The 17,894-nt window shown below is 43.8% G+C and overlaps 1 protein-coding gene across 2 annotated transcripts in view; it reads right to left on the reverse strand.

Annotated features, from left to right (window-relative positions):
• PDE6D (phosphodiesterase 6D) overlaps window positions 1-15,031 on the reverse strand; it is a 39,066-nt gene extending 24,035 nt beyond the window's left edge. Inside the window, exon 1 of one of the 2 annotated variants that reach the window (XM_075418163.1) lies at window positions 14,868-15,031. In XM_075418163.1, coding sequence (XP_075274278.1) covers window positions 14,868-14,917 — 50 coding nt within the window. In that variant the 5' untranslated portion in view covers window positions 14,918-15,031. The remainder of the gene's footprint in view (window positions 1-14,867) is intronic. The other variant, XM_075418162.1, reaches the window with a different exon arrangement.
• Window positions 15,032-17,894: the final 2,863 nt, after the last annotated feature.

Raw genomic sequence — 17,894 nt, forward strand, 5'->3', positions numbered from 1 at the left:
ACACAAAATAAATAATTTAACTTATTAGCAAAGCATTCCTAACCAATGTTGCTGAATACTAATTTTTTCTCTCAGTAGCAAGCAGCATGAAGAAATCTGAACCCACAGCAGTGAATACAGAGGCTCAGAGATCAGCTATATGGGATCAGGTCTGTTAAGGCCTCCCTGGGACTTACAAGAACATTTATTCTGCCGAGCCAATCTTCCTTATGGTTCAGACACTGATTAGATGTCAATAGAAAGAGATGACAAAGTGATATCCACCTGCTTCTGTACAGTAATTCACTCAACACCTGTGATTTTGTTTGGACACAACAAGGTCTGTTAACTTGATGGCTTATCTATAAAAGATGGCAGTGATGATGTTAGCCTGAAGAACTGCTTCTGTATATCCTAAGACCTCTGATAAGCAGGTTTGCCTCCACCTCTTTAAGAGGGTACTAGATGGATCCATTAATGAATGTGGTACACATACAGTTTTGTCTTCTTGAAACATATCCCTCTCTCCTCTACACAGCGTGTGGGAAAGGTGCAGTCTGTGGGTACTTCCTGAAGAGAACAAAAGCTCCACAACTTTGCTCCGACTTCCAAAAGACTCAGGCTCCCTGGGCTTGGTCTCCTAGATACTTCAAAACACCCAAGGAGAACCCCACACCAAAACGGTGCTATCGGTGGACAATAAGCTGTTAGGAGAAAAAAAGAGCAAAGTAGAATTTGTGTATATGACATGACAAGTCAGCATGTAGAGCCATATTAGCAAGGACTGTGACACAGGTCCTTGAACATCACATCTAGCAACTGGGAGGGACTGTAAATTTTTTAAATCTTCAACAGCAGAAAGATTGGCCACGGCAGAGCCTAGGAGTACAGATTTTGTACATTTGAAAGATTTCTTACTTCTGGTTAACTGCCCAAAGACTGGAAGAAGCTACAAGCATGCTGCATTATGACTGGGGAGAGATCCTGTTCTGAGCTGGCCCATAAAACACTCCTCCACGCGCAGGAGAGCAGATATCCTTAACTCTGGATATCCAAGCAACAGCAGCTGCCACAAAAGTCTTCAAAAGCCATAAATTTAAAGAACTCTCAGCTGGTAGTTTGTTTTTCTCCAGCAATCTTACATAATTCGAGAATGTCTGGTACATGAAAGTAGGCATCTTTCATATCAAGAGCTGTTCACCCACCTCTTTCGTATGAGGGACAGATAGTTGTCCCTAGAGAGAAAGTGTTGCCCTTGACTTTCTATACTTCTGATAAAGTTGATGTTGCTTAGCTTCTTCTCTTCCAGGGAATCAGGAAAGAGCAGAACTAAAACTGTCTTCTAGAGCATACTTTAACTTGTGCTGTTGAGAACAGAAACTAGGCCAGGGGAGATTTCAGAGTTACTGTCAAGTGAGGTATCCACCTATAAAGAACAAAGCAAAAAAATCACTATTGAAAAGACTGTTTGTAAAAACTTTTAGGGAAAATCTGTAGTTCAGTCTTCACAGAGACACATCTTGATTTCAGAGAGGTCTATAGAAGAGAAAGAATTCATTTGTGCAAAGGACTTCAGGGACTCGGAGATTTTTATCTGGCCATGGAAACTTTAGATTGTCTGTTAGCACTCCAAATCCCCATCAGATCAATAAAGCCTGCAGTCATTATGTCTGATAGCTCATATCTTCCAGGAAATGAGCTTGTGAGTTTTATTCTAATTGTTAATAGGCAGGTGTTCACACTGCTAAAATCAACGGTAACGGGAGCACTTAGAGATTCTTGTTGGCAGTCTCAGAGAAGGTACGAATAAAAGGTCAAGCACTGAATTTCTCTTGCATTCACACACTGCTTCTGCCTAAAACCCCCTTGCTCTACCAAAAGAGAATTTGTTCCTCAACACTTTATCAACACAATGTGATTTTTCAAGCAGTAACCTTTCACCAGCAATTGAATTAATTAGGAGTTTGGCAGTGCATAGGAGCCAATCCAGATTAAGGCATAGAGTGAATTTAGAGTTGAGCTAACTATCCCTTATTTAACCCTTGCCTGGGTGTTTTTATTCTGCATCAAGAGACTCCAATTCCAAGGCTTTGAAGTGACTTCTGTGATTTGGAACTGGACATGCTCATCCTGGGATAAAGGTATGCACAGTGGGGAAATCAAGCAGAAATAGTTAAGCTGGAGTAAATTTTAAGCATATAAACCCTATGGTTTTATCTAGATCAGAGCTTTTTGCAACAGCATAGCCACCTGTTCTTTGACACTGGGGAGGAAAAGTACAGATACTGCTTTATCTCAGTGCAGTGCATTTACATAGTGTAGCTACATCCGTTCAAAAACTCCTGGCACCGACAAGCTCCATATTGCCCAAGCCAGTTGGCATAAAGATGGTGTGTATTCCCTCAGGGTGGGATTACAGCTCTGTATGCTATTCAGGGAAACAGGCTAGACAATTCAACTTCCTTATCCAGGTGTGCTCATATGTCCTCTCTCACATGTAATGCTACAAAATTACAAAAATGAATGAAATCCTGAAAAGATAGGCTTTACATAGCTTTCAAAGCACATACCAATTGCAGCCTTCAGGGAAAAGGTGAAACAAGTGCTGCTGCTGCAGTACATCTGCTAATTAGTCTATAAGGATTTGTGTTTATGACATGAGTGAAAACTATCGCAGCAGAAGTAATACCAGATGAACACAGTTGTACTGTTGTGTTCAATCTCATAGCAATACTCAGCATATCTGCACTAGCCTGAATGTTGGTAGGGCAGACGTCATTCCGTTCTACTAAAGACGGTTTGCTCAAAGGACTTCAGGCTTTTTTGAACCTCTGCACCTTTAAAGCTGCCCCAAAATATCTCATACACAGCATATCCCTCACTGTTTCAATCCAGTGTTGTTCTGTAACCAGGGATGCATCTAGGGACCACCACAGGTTCTCCGGGAAAGCAACTCAGTATCCTTGAAATGTAATTAGAGAATCACAAGAGGATGTAATCTTAATGAGATTTCATAGTAAAACAGTATTTAGCCCTGGCACTAACACTCTTCACCTAATAAACAAAATAAAAATTCAAATCAGTCAGAGAAACAGCTATGACAAGCACTTTCATAAAGTCCACAATGACAAATGCCAATGTCCTATTTCCTGATGTGGCACAGCAGGGGAACAAGACACCCTTTTCCTGGCATTAGCTTAAATGGCTCCTTGGATACACAATCCATGTGGACAGTACTGGCCTGAATTTCACTGGAGCTACAAATATGTCGGGTTTTGGCGTGGTTTTTTTTTTTTTAAGTCGGGCTGTACACGCATGAGAAATGGGCATACTTTAGCCTGACAAACAGTACAACCCTTACAGCCAGGGCCTCCACAACTAAACACGAAGAGCATCTTCACTGCCAGCTACCCTGTTTTTCCAGGGATGAACTGGCAAAAAATGATTTCGAACACTCTCAACAGCTAGCCAAGGGAGTAAGTAAGGATGTGATTAGATGAATGTGACTGGCCCTCTAAACTCACAGGACAAGACCACAGTGAGAATCAGATGCAGTTCTCCAAGGGACAAGAGAAAAATAGGTCACGGATCTGAGCCACTAGTTACATCTCCGGAGCACTACACGAGTCATTGAAAGAACCATTTTACAGTCTCTTTTAAAAAGCTGACCTTCCCCTGCTGACATGGCACTGCTATTTTTCAGAGCCATGAACAATTTCCGCTGACATGATAGGAGGCTGCTATACAAACAAGAAGTTGACAACTCATTTTAGGATACGTGGTATTAAAAACATTGGATATAAAAATCAATAGCTGCTACATGGGACGTGAGTAAGTTATTTAACAAAGTGAAAGCAGTAAATTAACTTAATGGCAGGACCCCATGCTGCAATATAGATAAAACAATTTTTGGTTTTCCACTTAAAACTGACAAGACTAAGATTATTCAAGGAAAACAACTTCATTATCTTGTCTCTTTTGAGGAAGGGAGGAAAACTTAGAGCATACAGACCAAGTGGAGAATCAAAATAAAATTGAAAACACAGTCAGGAGGGAATGATTGGCAGTTGCATGAGGAAACTAATCTTGTAAATGGACCAGAGGCTGCTGAAAGCAGAGGCAGAGAGCAAGAATAAAGGGGGATTTACGCAGATTGAAGCAGAACTCTCAAAAAACAAGGACTCCATATCAGAATTGCTGTGCTTTTTTAGGAATCTCCTAGAATATGAGAAGTGCTTAAATTTGCAGTGCGGATTAGTGATTCGACAATTTAATCATCCCAACATTTTACACAGTGTTAGACAGTATGGCTGTCTGAAAAGCGAGTAAGTTGTTTGGAAAAGCACTACAGCAACACACTAAAATTGCAAGCAAAAAATTCAATTCCAAATTAGTTTAGAATAGGTAAAATACTAATATTTGGTTCTGAATGTTGTACTTTCATTAGCCTCTACGGATATAGTAATGTGAACTATAATGATGTGAACCCTCATTATGTCACTAGGGATCTCTCAAAGATGGAGGGTCTGTGTCCAGACCACCATCCCTCTACTTTAACATGCACGGGAATTCAGACAAAAAACATTACTCGAGGATACAGTAATGAAATCTCCACTGAAATGACAAAAAAGTGATGACCCCTGTTACTTCCAAGCAGCTCCTATAGTTTTCATTGTCAATAAAATCTATAGTTACATCTATACTAAGATTTTAATTTTATTATTTTAATAAGCTTGTAGCTATTTGTTAAATAATTTTTTAAGGTCAATGTCAATGCTGTGAAGTTATAGACACAAAGCTCAAGAAATTCCATAATTAGCATTCTCTGGACCCTTTACAGGTGTGCCTACATTAAACTATAGTCTTTATTTACTTGAATTTGCACCTTTTCAAACATGCCTCTGCCTAATTCACTGCGTTTACTATTTCAGAACTGGCAAAACTGTACTTATACAAATAATGTTATTAAGCAGGAAAATAAGGAACTACTGTTTTATCAATGAAATAAATGCAGGAGACTGTCATGAACCGTGAAACACTTTCACCTGGCCTCTAGCAGGGCTGCATTTAAATGAGAAAGCGGGCCTTGATGGGAACTGTATGGCTAGAGGTCTTTTGGGAGCAGGGGCTTGTTCTACAGCTGCCTGGTTAATACCTCACCTCTACTTGGTATGGACAGGGAGAAGGAGGTCATGGTGGGGCTGCCAGTGGTGAGAAGGGAGCTTTGATCTTCTGTAAGGAACAGACCAGAGCTTTGAAGAAGTAAGTCTACAACTTTCCTTGGTAAATATTTGTTTTTATTTTGCAACCTGTACTTCAGTTCAGGCTACCTTAAAATACGTTTATAACTTTTTTGTTTGTTTAAAGTGCTAAGGAACTTATTCTAATAGCAGAATGGAAGATGCCAATAGGACTAGGGAACCATTTTGTCTTTCTAAGAAGCTAAATGTTTTTCTGTAGAAGCTGAGATTAAGGTCAGCGTTATAATAACATAATGCAGTGCCCTTTGAAGGAATTACAGGGGGAAGCACATAAAACAATTCCTTCCTGGAGCTGTTTAAATACTGCATTTTTATGGCAACAGTGTAAGTGTAATGATTCCTTATGGATTAATGAAGGTGTCATAAATGAACAGCCCAAACTGGATTGAGAAACCTATTGGCTTCTCTCCATCTTTCTGGAAAGAGTATTTTAAAAAGAATGTGCACTTGCTCTCTAAGGCTGGATGTGATTTTCAGCCAATGATTTCCTATGTCTGGCTCACGAGAGCTGCAGGAGAACTGAGCCTCCAAGGGCACTTGCTATGTGGTGCCAGACCCTGTTTGTGACTTTGCCTGGTTGCTGGGAAGTAAGCTGTCACAGAGCACACTAATGCCAAAGAACCCTTGCATGGAACAAGGGGAAAGAGAAGATGACTGCCTTACCAATATAATGTAAAATGTGTTTCTCTTAAGAAAAATGTGAAGTTAAAATACTAAACTAATAATGCTAAGCTAGGACATTAGAATTGGTGCTGCAAGCGTAACCAAGCACGGTGATGTGAAATCTCAGGCAAGTGGGTGCTGACTGCTGGAGAAGACAGCATGAGGCTGCACTGAGAACAAGCTTGTCTGATGTAAGACTGAGGCTGTGGGCATGACATCTGACAGCAGCGGTGGTTGAAGGCAGGACTGCTGTTGACAGCCTTCCCCAGCTGCTTCTTACTTTCTCCCTCAAATCTAACAGCTGAGCTGTTTGTAAAACTGCTAACCTGATCTACTTCATCAGCACAGGTCTCTGCTCCTTAACCTACTGCTTAAGCTGTTTAAGCTGCCATGCCTCATTCTGACTGAAACAGGAGGCTGTAGTGCTCCTCTGAGCAGCTCAGCTAGTAAATCTGAAAATGAGGTAACAAGCAGCTGGGGATGGTAATCTGTGCTCTGCACAGCTGCTGTGACAGAAGAACACATCAGGAAGAATGTAAGGGCAGGTATTTTTCAGATGTCCTCTTTCCTTAGAAGCAACAAACCCATACCACTTCCTGGACAGAGCTTTTTCAAATGTTACTTAAAGGCTAATTAGGTTCAAGAGAAAAAACAATCAGAAGGACTCTTTTTCCTCCTCATCTCAGCTTCTGGGAAAGAAAGTATCTTTACTAGAGAAGCAATCAAGTCTTAAGTTGGACTGTGACTGACAGGCAAGCATTCTAATGCACTGAAGTCTTCAGAGCAGACTTAAACTGGAAGTCAAATGTCTAAATCTCCAGAAGATCCCCCTGTATTAAAGGTCAGCAGGTATTTCTTGGTGTCCAGTTTCCAGATGGGTTGGTCTCTTCCATCACATGGTGGTACACTAATGGGGTCAAGGGTTCTCCTACCACCTCTGCAAACCTCTTCCTTCAAGATGGGTTAGGGATGTTGCAGAACTCCCTTTAAGCACAGAGCTAGCAACAATCCATGTCAACAGATGAACAGAAAATGGGTTCCTCCTTGGTGAGGGTCTCTATAATTTTCCCATAAACAGAAAGAATTTTTATTTAAAGCAATGCAAACAGCTGGTTTTTCACTGTCTTGTAAAATAGAATTTCCTCTGATTTTGCCAAACCAAAGTGCCTTGATGTTAACTCTCTCCTTGCCCAGCAGGCTGTCCCTGATTAGAAGTTTCTGACACTCCTAACAAAACATCATATGGATTTCTTGGTTCCAAGCAAATGTAACCTTCCTTTTGGAAAGGCTTAAATCAAGTCACCTGAAGTGAGGGAGGGAAGAGGCATGCAGGCTGGCAGTCTGCTTAGGTGAGGTATACATTCACTGGTGACTGAAGTGTAAGATCCCCCCCCCCCATTTTCTTCATATAATAAATAGGAAGAGATGGTTGTAATTAGCTGTCCCAAGTACCAAGTGAGCTTCCGACTCACTACAGAGCAGAAGAAGCTTATATACACAGTATAACATACAGACTGACCCATATAAATACTGATCTATAGAATTACTAAGAAGTAAAGTGTCCTGCACTCCCATTCTCTCTAATGGAAGATGATATTGCTTCTAGGTAGTTAAGCAATCCTTTCAATACAGGAGTGGATGAATTTAATACCATTATGCTTTTGTGCACTGTTATCCCAAAGGCTGACTGAAAATAAAAAATTATTTTTCTTGCTTTTTACCTAAGCCTGCCATTCTTCCAGAATAATGTAGCCTGATATTCCTGTCATGAACATAATCAACTAAAAGGTTCACTCGTGGCTGAATTAATCTGATACTGTTTCCATTCACTCTCTCCTGTACCTAACATTTGCGTCACAGTGAGAACTTGGTTCAGGAGAAATCTGACAATGGAGTCTCAAGTTCACAATAACTGAAAATCCTGGCTGTCAACTGGGATTTAGCAATATGTAGCCGAGATGTGATTCCTACTGTCATTCATGAGAACCTCAGTTACTGTCAGGTGTCTTAGGGACAGAGTCTCCCCAACAGTCCTATGTCTACTTGGATGTGATGTCAGATGGCTTTGGAAACTTTACAGTAATGCACACTGGGTGTCTGTAGGTGGGGGTCTTTCCTCAAAACCTGCCATCTATTCCTTAACAGTGCTCTGGGAGTGATGCTACACAGATGCCCAGTCTCTCCTTTGTGTGGGTGCTCCTGATGCAGTCTCAGGATAAAAAGGCAGCCCCTGAGAATGGTTTTTAGTATTTAGTGCTCAGTACTGTAGTTTCTTGCACTTCAAGTGTAAATACATGATCTGCTCCTTAAGGTGCATGAGCAGCAGATGTGCAGAAGTCACCTTTCCTGTGCTTACAGAATGAACTTTTGATAAATTTTGCTATACTAATATGCAGAAGACAAAAATCAGTATTGCCAGGTGGACCTTAATAGGTCAGGAAGTCTTCTGCTTGTTACCTGTTATCTGGGAACCTAGCATACCTCAGACTTCTATACAGATTTGACTATCTAGATGTAAACAAAGCATTGGCTTATCTTTAATGGAGAGTCTGAGCTCAAATTTGAAGTTGCCTTAATTTCCCAGCTTAGAGGCAGGGAAATAGAAGAGGCTTATATTGTGGAAGTCAAAAGGCAGAAGTCACAGTACAGTGGCCTGCTAGCTTACTAATTTCATGTAAAATTTTTGCTCAACATACTTTCCAGATCAACTCAAATTCAGAGGTAAACATGTATAAGAGCATGTTGAATCAGCTTCCATGCTAAGACTGCTTTAGCTAACAAAATTGTTATTGGAGACACATCAGATGTCTGTATATAAAAAAAAAAAAAATAACACACCTACTCTATCCAGAATCTGTTGAATTTGAGGATTTTTAGATGCTTTCCCTACTTGTTTACATCTATGTAAGCTTGGCTTTTTTCCTACATGTTGGCTGTGAAGATGCATGGGAGGGAAAGAAGCTCTATCAGTTTTCACTTGATGGATTCAATGACTGTCTTCTGCTGTGTGGAAACTGATATACGTTAACAATGGCTGAAGCATAAGGCACCAATGACTTCTAAGCATTTTGATCCCTGCAAAGGATGCAAAGAGTAACTGGTATTATCTTAATATGAAATAAAGGAAGTAAGGAGAAACAGTTTTGCTAATGACAACTGCATTATTTTAGGTACCTTATTAGGTCAGCACTAAGCAAGCAATCAAAAATACTGAAACCGTAATTCCAGTGAAATGCTGGATGGGTAAGCTTTGGAGAGATGAAAGGATAAATCTTAGAAATAAAATTCTAACCACAAGGTGCTAAACTAGTATTGCTGACTAAAAGGAAAAACCCACACTTCAGTGTCAACTTATCAGTTAGTGCTAGTTAGATGCAGCACCTGGCAACCCATTTGTTTCTTATGGTGGAGCTTTCGATGCCCTGTCCACTGTCAAGGGCACAAAACAACACTTCCAGCACTATGAGTGGATTGCATTAAGTCTGAAATGCAGAAAACTGACTAGCTCATTCTGATATGCTTAAACAGGGGTTTGCATTAACTTTGTAACTAAATATTTACACTTTTTTCAATGAATGTTAACAAGGGGAGGACACACAGTTTTTGGTGTTCACTGAGGAACCAGGCAGGTAAAACCAAACCTGGTAAAATTGCTCCTGCTTCACTTGCAAGTATGCCTCATGACTCATGCATATGAAACATGAGCCTGTGTGCAGCATGACAGAACTATAGATCACTGCATATTGCAGAACTGTCAATGCTGGAAACAATTCTGATATGGTAAAGGTACCTTGACCACAGTGATGCTTGCTTAACTACCAAGCACAACTTGGCTGAAGCTTCTGTGTGAAAATCTGGCCTCTTTGAAACAAAGATCTCCTGATGCTGTCAGGATGGCAACTCGTTCTGCAGTCAGACTAACTGGGAATGTGGATGACTTGCTTGTAAAGTACTAAGGGTTGCAGACAGGAAAGTGGTAATGAAAGTTCAAGAACAACAAAAGACCAAATTTTTGTATGATATAATAATGAGCTATATACATTAGATGGAAGAACATTCCAGTTCTTGGAAACCAGAAACATGGATGGAGGAGTGAAAACTCATGTTTTCTAGAGTTTCAAAATTGCATTGGTGCAAGCTACCTACAAGCTCTGCTTTGGCTTTCTACAGAGTACACTGGGCAGCCCTGTTCCCTCTTTCAGCTGGCCAGCGTCTCCTCTCAACCCATGAATTTGGCGATTCATCTTTATTCAATTGCAAGAAGCTTAAACAAACTGAGATCTGAGGAAGCACACAGAGGAAACCTCAAAAGAAAGGGGAATTTTTAAGCCAATTAAAGTTGATACCTTGTTAGTTTTGTAAACACTGCAACAGATAAGCATTTTAAGTGAATAAGCAGCTAAAGATCTACTGGCCTAACAAATAAATTGGAAACTCAATTTGATGGAGCTTCCATTTGGATTCTTCAACTTTTGAATGCTGCACCAAACTAGTTCAAAACTTCAGTGACTATTCTAGGAATTGATAGGCAAGATTGTTATTGACTACAGTTCCTATGCGTACAGCAGCAACAAGGCACTAGTTGTAAATAGATGTCTCTGCAGTGTAATATAAAGTTCATAGAAGCTCTTCATGGTTTCTGGTATAACTGTTTTCGTTACACCTCTATCTGTCTTTAAGAGATTAATGTTCTGCTCAAATGATTTCCTAGACAGAGAAACAATGGTCAGAGGAGGACTGGCAGAAGCTCTGGGAGTTACGAGGATGTTGCACATGGAACTTTGAGGATTCCAGCAAGTAGGACAGCTTTTAACATATAAATTAATGCCTACAAATGTTGGAGTGCCTGAGCTACAGGTATATGTTTATATTGACCACAAATATTAGTTTCATAACTCCACAATTATCCTGACCTACAGTTAATATTGTCTCTTCATGCTTACGTTCACCATATTAATTTCTTTCAGGAGACTTCTGAAGTACACTAAGATATACTGTATAGCCTTAAATGGAAGTTCATGGAGAAACTTGTCCTAAACTGACAAATATCTATAGGACAATTAACACTGTGGAGATCCAATTCTGATGAGACTCCTCTGTACAGAAGCAAATAAAATAGGTGATATCTTGTTTGACTTTTAAGATTTAAAATAGAAAACGGATGTGCTTACTCATACTTTGAGAGGCTACACTTAGCACCTTAACTAAGCTGTGAGACCCTACTGACTTGTTTGGGTTTTCTCTTCCTTGCTGTTCTAGCTGAAACATTACAGGAAGAAGTACACAAAGAAGCTGAACTGTGGTCCCTCAAGAGTTGGATGTGAATCTGTTGCTGCAAACCATGACTGGATATTTCTAATCTACAGCATGGATCCTATGTAAGAAAGCAAAGCACATAAGCTTTCCAAATGCTGGCAAACCAAATTAAATAGGATAACTGTCTACTGTGTCCTCATTCTAGTGAACATAGTACATAAAAAAAGTGTTAGTTCATATCACAAAAGATAATTTGTGGATTGCCTGTTTATCAAGGGGGCTGGTGGGGGGAAGCCATCAAAAAAAACCTCAGAGTTTTGACTGTTGGGGAAAGAGACTATTGATGTTCCTTTTTTATGAAAAAGGATGCTAAATACATACATTTAACAATACATGCTAGCTCTAAAGATAAAATAACAGCATGAAACCTGAAGAATGTGTTGAAAGGGTAAGTGAGGGTCAAGTAAAATGCTATTCTGTAGCTTGACAGAGTAACTATCCCACCTTCTGGAGGAAAAAGGCATAATCAAATTTCATGCATTTGAGATAATAGGACCAGCTGTGCATAAATATTTGCAGAAGTAAGGCTTGGCTAATATTCCAGAGGAATGAATTTTCAGTTACCAACTGAACTGATATTGCTTATAGTCAAACAACCAGTCTGCATTTTCAGTAGTAGACCACCTGTAGAAACTGTTCGGTGTAACAACTGCTGTTCAGCCGAGTGCCTTCAAAACAGGGAGCTGATGAACATACTTGCAACCTCTGTTAACAAATATTGTCTTTGAAGAAGTGATGAACTATAAAAGCTTTTACTGGCTGCTTTTAATTATTTACTGCAACATACTTACTGGACTGTTGGTGTTCAATTTAATCTGGTGCCATAAATATTCTTAGGACAAGTGTTAAAGTATAACGAATATCCTCATTTGCCTGCAAGCATCAACTATTTCTGCTTTGGTTTTGATCTTTTTAAAATGGCAAAATCCATGAGAAGAGGGAGTAAATGCTTCTGGCTTGAATTTCAGGACACTAGCCACAACATGTTTCTGCACTAGTGTCACAGAGGAAGGAAAGCATATCTCTGCATTCAAGCTAGACGGTGGATTTGGGCTGTAATTTAATTTCCACAGCAGCATGTCCCAATCAGTTGGGAAGCTTGTAATTAACCTCTTCTCAGGAACCACAAGTAAGCAGAATTTGTTTGAGGAAACTTTGATTACTCAGTTGAACTGGATTTCCAGCTACAGTGCCTGTTCTTGTGTTAAAGCAAGCAAGTATTTTGGAAGCCTGCTTCCTCAATGATGCTTTCTACCCTATCAACTGATCTTGCTGCACAAGGAATCTAATACATACAGACCCTATGTGTAATATTGTGCTAGTTTCTTGGGCTAAAATTGAGTTCAGTTTGAAGTGCCAAGTCTGCAGGTTGTGCTTAAGTTGGTGGAGTTGAACTCCCTTCCTCGTGGGAGCGGAGAAAAAAGTTTTCAAGCACTTAAAGTATAAACCTAACAGCTTTTCAGAACATGTTTCTCTTCCTTTCTATTCTGTAAATTAAATTTGCGCACACAGCAGTAGAGAGGGTAGAAGATAAAGCACTCTAAAATGCAATGCTCTCTAGAATACATGCTTGGTCTCAGAAAAGGAAGTGGCAGTCTGAGCTGATGGCTGCCTTGCAGAGAGCACAGTCACATCTGGGCATGAGTGTGGATCCTGTGAGACCACGAGTGGGCAGCCTGTGTGGATGGTGCAGTAGCTCAAGACTTCCTCTCATAAATGAGGGATGTCTCTTCTGGTTTACTAAAGGCATACATAGGTGTTTTTCAGCTATTTTAACTTGCCCAAAGTCCCAACTGTGAACTGTTTGGGGAAACCTTCCTGTTTCTCAGACTTTATGCCTGGTTCCTATGGAAGATCGTGACCTGAGCTGTTGAAGTACTCTAACCTATTTTTTGGAGAAGCGTAGCAAGGCTTTTTCCTAAAGCTGTCTTGTCAGAAGTAAAATAGATACCAGTGTTTTGCGAGGACAAGCAAAGGAAGACTAAACTTGAGGTACTTCAACCCGAACTGCAGAGTATTTCTACTAAAGCTCCATGTCATGGTTGCTTGAGATAATAGAAGTTTACCTTAGGCTTGTCTAATACCCTGCCTCTCAAAGGGCAAAAAGCATTTTCTACTTCAGCCAACAAACAACACAATGGATTATTTCATCCAAAATTGGACAAAGGCCTTCATGTAAATTCTGCTACCCAGCAAAGACTATATACAAACACATGCAAAAAGCACTTAAAAGCCTGTTCCCTAGGCTTAACTTTCCATGCACTCCTCATTTCTACCAACAGCTTAGTCTGGTCTTGTCAGAAGTGTATTCTTCTCCTAATTATCAGCACAAAAGGTTTTTAAATCATGTTTTGACAGCTAAAATACTACATCTTCATAAACAAAAAGAACTGTCAATAGTGCTAGCGCAGAAGCAAAGGAAGCAGATGCAGTACTCAGAGCTGGGGGCGGGGACAATGATTCAAAAGTTAAGAAAAGCATCTGCTTACAGTTTGGTAGCAGCTATCTGTCTAAATCCAACCTAGAAAATTAGATCATGCTACAGCTGGCACAGGGATTATGAACATCTTGCTGGACAAAAAAAAACCCTTTAGAAGTAACAGTATTAGACCAAGAGGGTATTCTGTTCACTTTTGTCCTTTTCATTGTAAAAAAGAACAAACCAACCCACAACAATTTCCTGGTGTCTACAGGTCAAGCTAGCAAGCCTGCATTTGTTTTCCAAGCTTAGCAGAACCTCCTGTAGCAAAATACAGTAGCTTTATTTTACATGTGGCTTATTTCCCCCACTCTTAGTTTGCACGTGGGCCTTTAGGTTGAGCCTTTCTCCACTGAAATCCTGGGTTGGAAGGGTGCACGCAGGATCTCACTTCTCTTCCAAGCTCAGATCTATCTCATTTCATCAGCATTATATTCATATTCAGGTAACACAAACTCGAAATGAGAATGCTTTCTGAAAGCCACAACGTGAAAAACTTCACAATGAGCAGCACAGAAAGGCATTGACACCTAGAGTACATCAGCGGTTAGCAATGAAAGACATTGTACGACCAACCATGCCCAACACAAGGTGTGCCAGCACCTCACGGTATGAAAAGGAACAAGACACTGAGCGGCTTTTGGACCCGCAGACCAGGTGTTTCCTTCCCAAGCAGAGGAGCCTGAGTGCAGGCCGGAGGGGAAGGGATCGGATCCTCCCGGGACCGGGGGTGCCGAGCTGCCTCACCCGCCCCCCGTAAGCCGTCCTTCCCGCCCAGCCCCTCTCCTCCCCTCAGCGGCCGCTCGAAGGACAGCTCCGGCGGGCTGGGAGACGGCGGGGCCGCCGCCCCACCCCGCACCTGAGAGCAGCCCCCCGCGCTACGGGGGCTCCTTCCCCGGCTCCGGGCCGGTCCCACCCGCGGGGGTTCAGCCGCGTCCAGGGGAAGGGACACCCCCCCTCCCCCCCCGCCACCGGAGGGGGAGGGCGCCGCTGGGAACAGCCCAGCTGGGGGAGGCGTTTCCATGACAACCACCCTTTCCGCCCCGAGGGCCGCGCGCGCGCCCTCACCACAGGGGGGCGACGGTCCCCGTACCCCCCCCCCCCCCCCCCCCGCCCACTTCCTTCCCGGCCGGGTCCCGCCCGCCTCACGGCCCCCGTCGGGAGGATACAGCTTGAAGCCCCGCAGGATCTCCTTGGCCCGCTCGTCCGTGGCCGACATGGTCCTGCCGCGCCGCGCCGCGGGCGGACGGGGCTGGGCCGGGCTGGCCTGGCCTGGCTGCGCGGGCCTGGGCGGGAAGGCGGCGGTGACAGCGGCGCCTCAGGACCCCCCCGCCGCCCCTCCCCCCTCACTCCCTCGCACCCGCCACTGCCCGGCGCAACCGACCCGAGCCGCCTCGCGCCGCCACGCCCCCAGCCCGACGCCCCGTCCAATCATCCGCCGCCGCCCCCTCGCCGCCCCGCCTTCTAGAGCAGGAAAGACGGCGCGGCTGGCCAATCAGACGGAGCATCCGCCTGCCCGCTCTCCTCCCTCGTTCAAGGGCGGCTGCGCAGCGGTCGCTGAGGTGTCCGCTCCGGCCGCACCTGACGTCGCCGGCGGACGGGAGTCGCCGCAGGACAAACCGTGCCCGGCCGCTCCGCGCCGGTGTTGTGAGGCTGGGCCGCGGGCCGGGACCGGGCCGGGCGAGGGGCGGCCTCTCCTCCCGGAGGTGCAGTCGAGGGGTGGAGGAGCCGCCGCAGGCCTGGTCAGCCCCCCGCCCCAGGCCAGCCCGTGCCCGAGCGGCTGGAGCCCGGCTGGCGCTGCTCCTCGCACAGCGGGCGGGGCTGCCGGAGAATCCGTCCCGCGGGCTGCCCGACGGCGGCCCAAGCTGGGCTCCAGCCGTGAATTTGGGCGGTGCTGGGGACCGGGGTGCTTGCTGCGTTCAGGCCCGGGGCGACTGCCCTCTGCCGAGGCTGGAGCTGGTAGGGTCAGCGTTGCGGAGAAGATTTGAAATAAATACTGTGTTTTCCCTGGAACGAAAGCAGCCGCCTTTGTGCTGCAGAAATTTGGCCTTTGTGTTTGCGTAACAAAGTAGGTTGTGGGGGAAAGCCTCTGGTTCGTTGGCACATCCCAGAAGCCAGGCTATTCTTTAATATGAGCGGGACAGATTAACTCCTCCATTAACAATCTTGAGCGCAGCTAATACGAAGCATTAATAAGTCATGAGGAAAAATAAAGGCAGCAGTTGTACCGTAGGCTCGGAACAGGACCAGTGAACAATCAGTGGTGCCATCAATAGAGTCACAGCTCTGCTTGCCTCCAAATCAGCCACTGTACAAATGAGGAGAACATGGACATTAATAACAGTCACATTTAATGCATTAGGACAAGGCCGCTGCCAGCATAACCAATAAGAGATCTTAATAATAAAAACAGGTAGCATTTATTTCCCTGATGTATGTGATCTGTGCTCAGTTCCACACCATCAGTTTAAAAGTGTATGAACAGATGATTTTGAATCTGGGCAGAGCGCCAGGGGCACGCTATGCTAATATATATCTTATCTTTTATTAAGGGTCCTTCCTGGGTTTTAGACAGGCTGTGTAATTGCATGCTATCTAAGGGAGAGGGACGAAAGATCACCGAGGAGACAAGACTGACGGGGAGAAAAGGCGAACAAGAAAAAAAGCAGACCTGAAGAAGCTGCAAACAAATGGTTGTGCGTGGGGGAAAAGCCTGCCAGGCGGAAGTATGATGTGCCGGTTTACACAAGTCATAAGGAACTCAATCCCGCCTCTCTTCAGGCTCCTCAGAGACGAAAGAGCCAAAGACCAAATGGATCTTGCAGTGAGGAACTCTTGTGTTGTTGAAGGGCTTCTCTAACACAGGGGTAGGAGTGTTTCCAGAAATGAGAGTTGAGGCCTTTGTGTTTTCTCGCCAAATCTCAGCATTCCCAAATCCACCTTGCTGTGCAGGTAAGCACAGGCCTGGCATCTCTCATTTTGGAACTTCTGAAAATTACAAAAGAGCTCATGGCTGAACTGTGGAGGTCTTACAACTGCTCCGGGCACGAGGAGCAGTGGAACACGTGGCACCATAACTGAGAGTGACAGAAATCCTGGGATGTCTCTCTCACAATCCTTCGGTTGCGTTAACACAAAGAACGTCCTGGAGCACGTCAGCTTTCCAATCCAATTGCAAGAAGGTTGCTGCAAGACTCGCTATTCGTTGGTGCCACTTTGTACTGAAAACTTCACCTTTGCTTTCACATCTCTGGCAGGTGTGACAGTTTCTGAGCTGCCATCACAGACGAGAAGGCACCTCCAGCCTGCTTTCTGCTTTGCCAGCGCGTGTTGCCATGCGATTCTCTGAAGCTGCAGATAAACAAGCTGGTGTTTCTCCAGATCAGTGAAACTGGGAGATCGTTTCATAAGCTGGGGCTTTGTCCCAACCCACACGTGATGGGAGGGGTTGTACAACTGCAGCCACCCAGACACACACATCACTCCTGGCTTGGCCAAGGTGTGAGGTCAGAGTCCAGCGAGCAGCTTTGTCTCTGGATCCTGGGAAATGCGGAGAGCCTGACAGCTTCTTCACCAGGGCATGGGAGCTCCCATTACCTCGTGCTCTGGAGATGTGTGCTGGCAGCTGCAGGGGTCAGAAGCCTGGAAGGAGAGAGAATAAATGCATGAAGCATGGTGAAAGCACATATAGACGAGGAATGAAACTTCATCCAGGACCGTGTTAACATTTACGCAGCCCAGCTTACCCCTACAGCTACTGACTGCTTGATCATGTGCAGATGCCCCTGCTCCTGCTCAAACGTGGCCATGGTGCCAACAGTTTGTTTTGCTTTAAGTTGGCTGGGAGGTAAAATTATTACAGACAATTTAGGAACCAGATCATAACCCTGGTAGCTAGATCTAGCCTAGTGTATGATTTCTGAATATAATGTATATTATGTGGGTTATTGGTAAGGTCCTGTGTTGTCCTAACGTACCTCTTTTCACAACAGTTTTTGATTTAAACCACCTTATTTATGAAAGGTAAGGAAAAAGATACAAAACACAAAAGCACCCACTTCCACTGTCGGTCCTCTCCTTGGTGAGGCCAGGGGGTAATTTTCTCACCAATGACACATCAGGATTGGGACTTTAGGAGAGGAAGAACCAGCTCCAGAATCACACCCCGGGAGGTGCACACCTTCAAGGGGCAAAGC

This window comes from Opisthocomus hoazin, chromosome 4, assembly GCF_030867145.1.
Source record: "Opisthocomus hoazin isolate bOpiHoa1 chromosome 4, bOpiHoa1.hap1, whole genome shotgun sequence".
Taxonomy (NCBI): Eukaryota; Metazoa; Chordata; class Aves; order Opisthocomiformes; family Opisthocomidae; genus Opisthocomus; species Opisthocomus hoazin.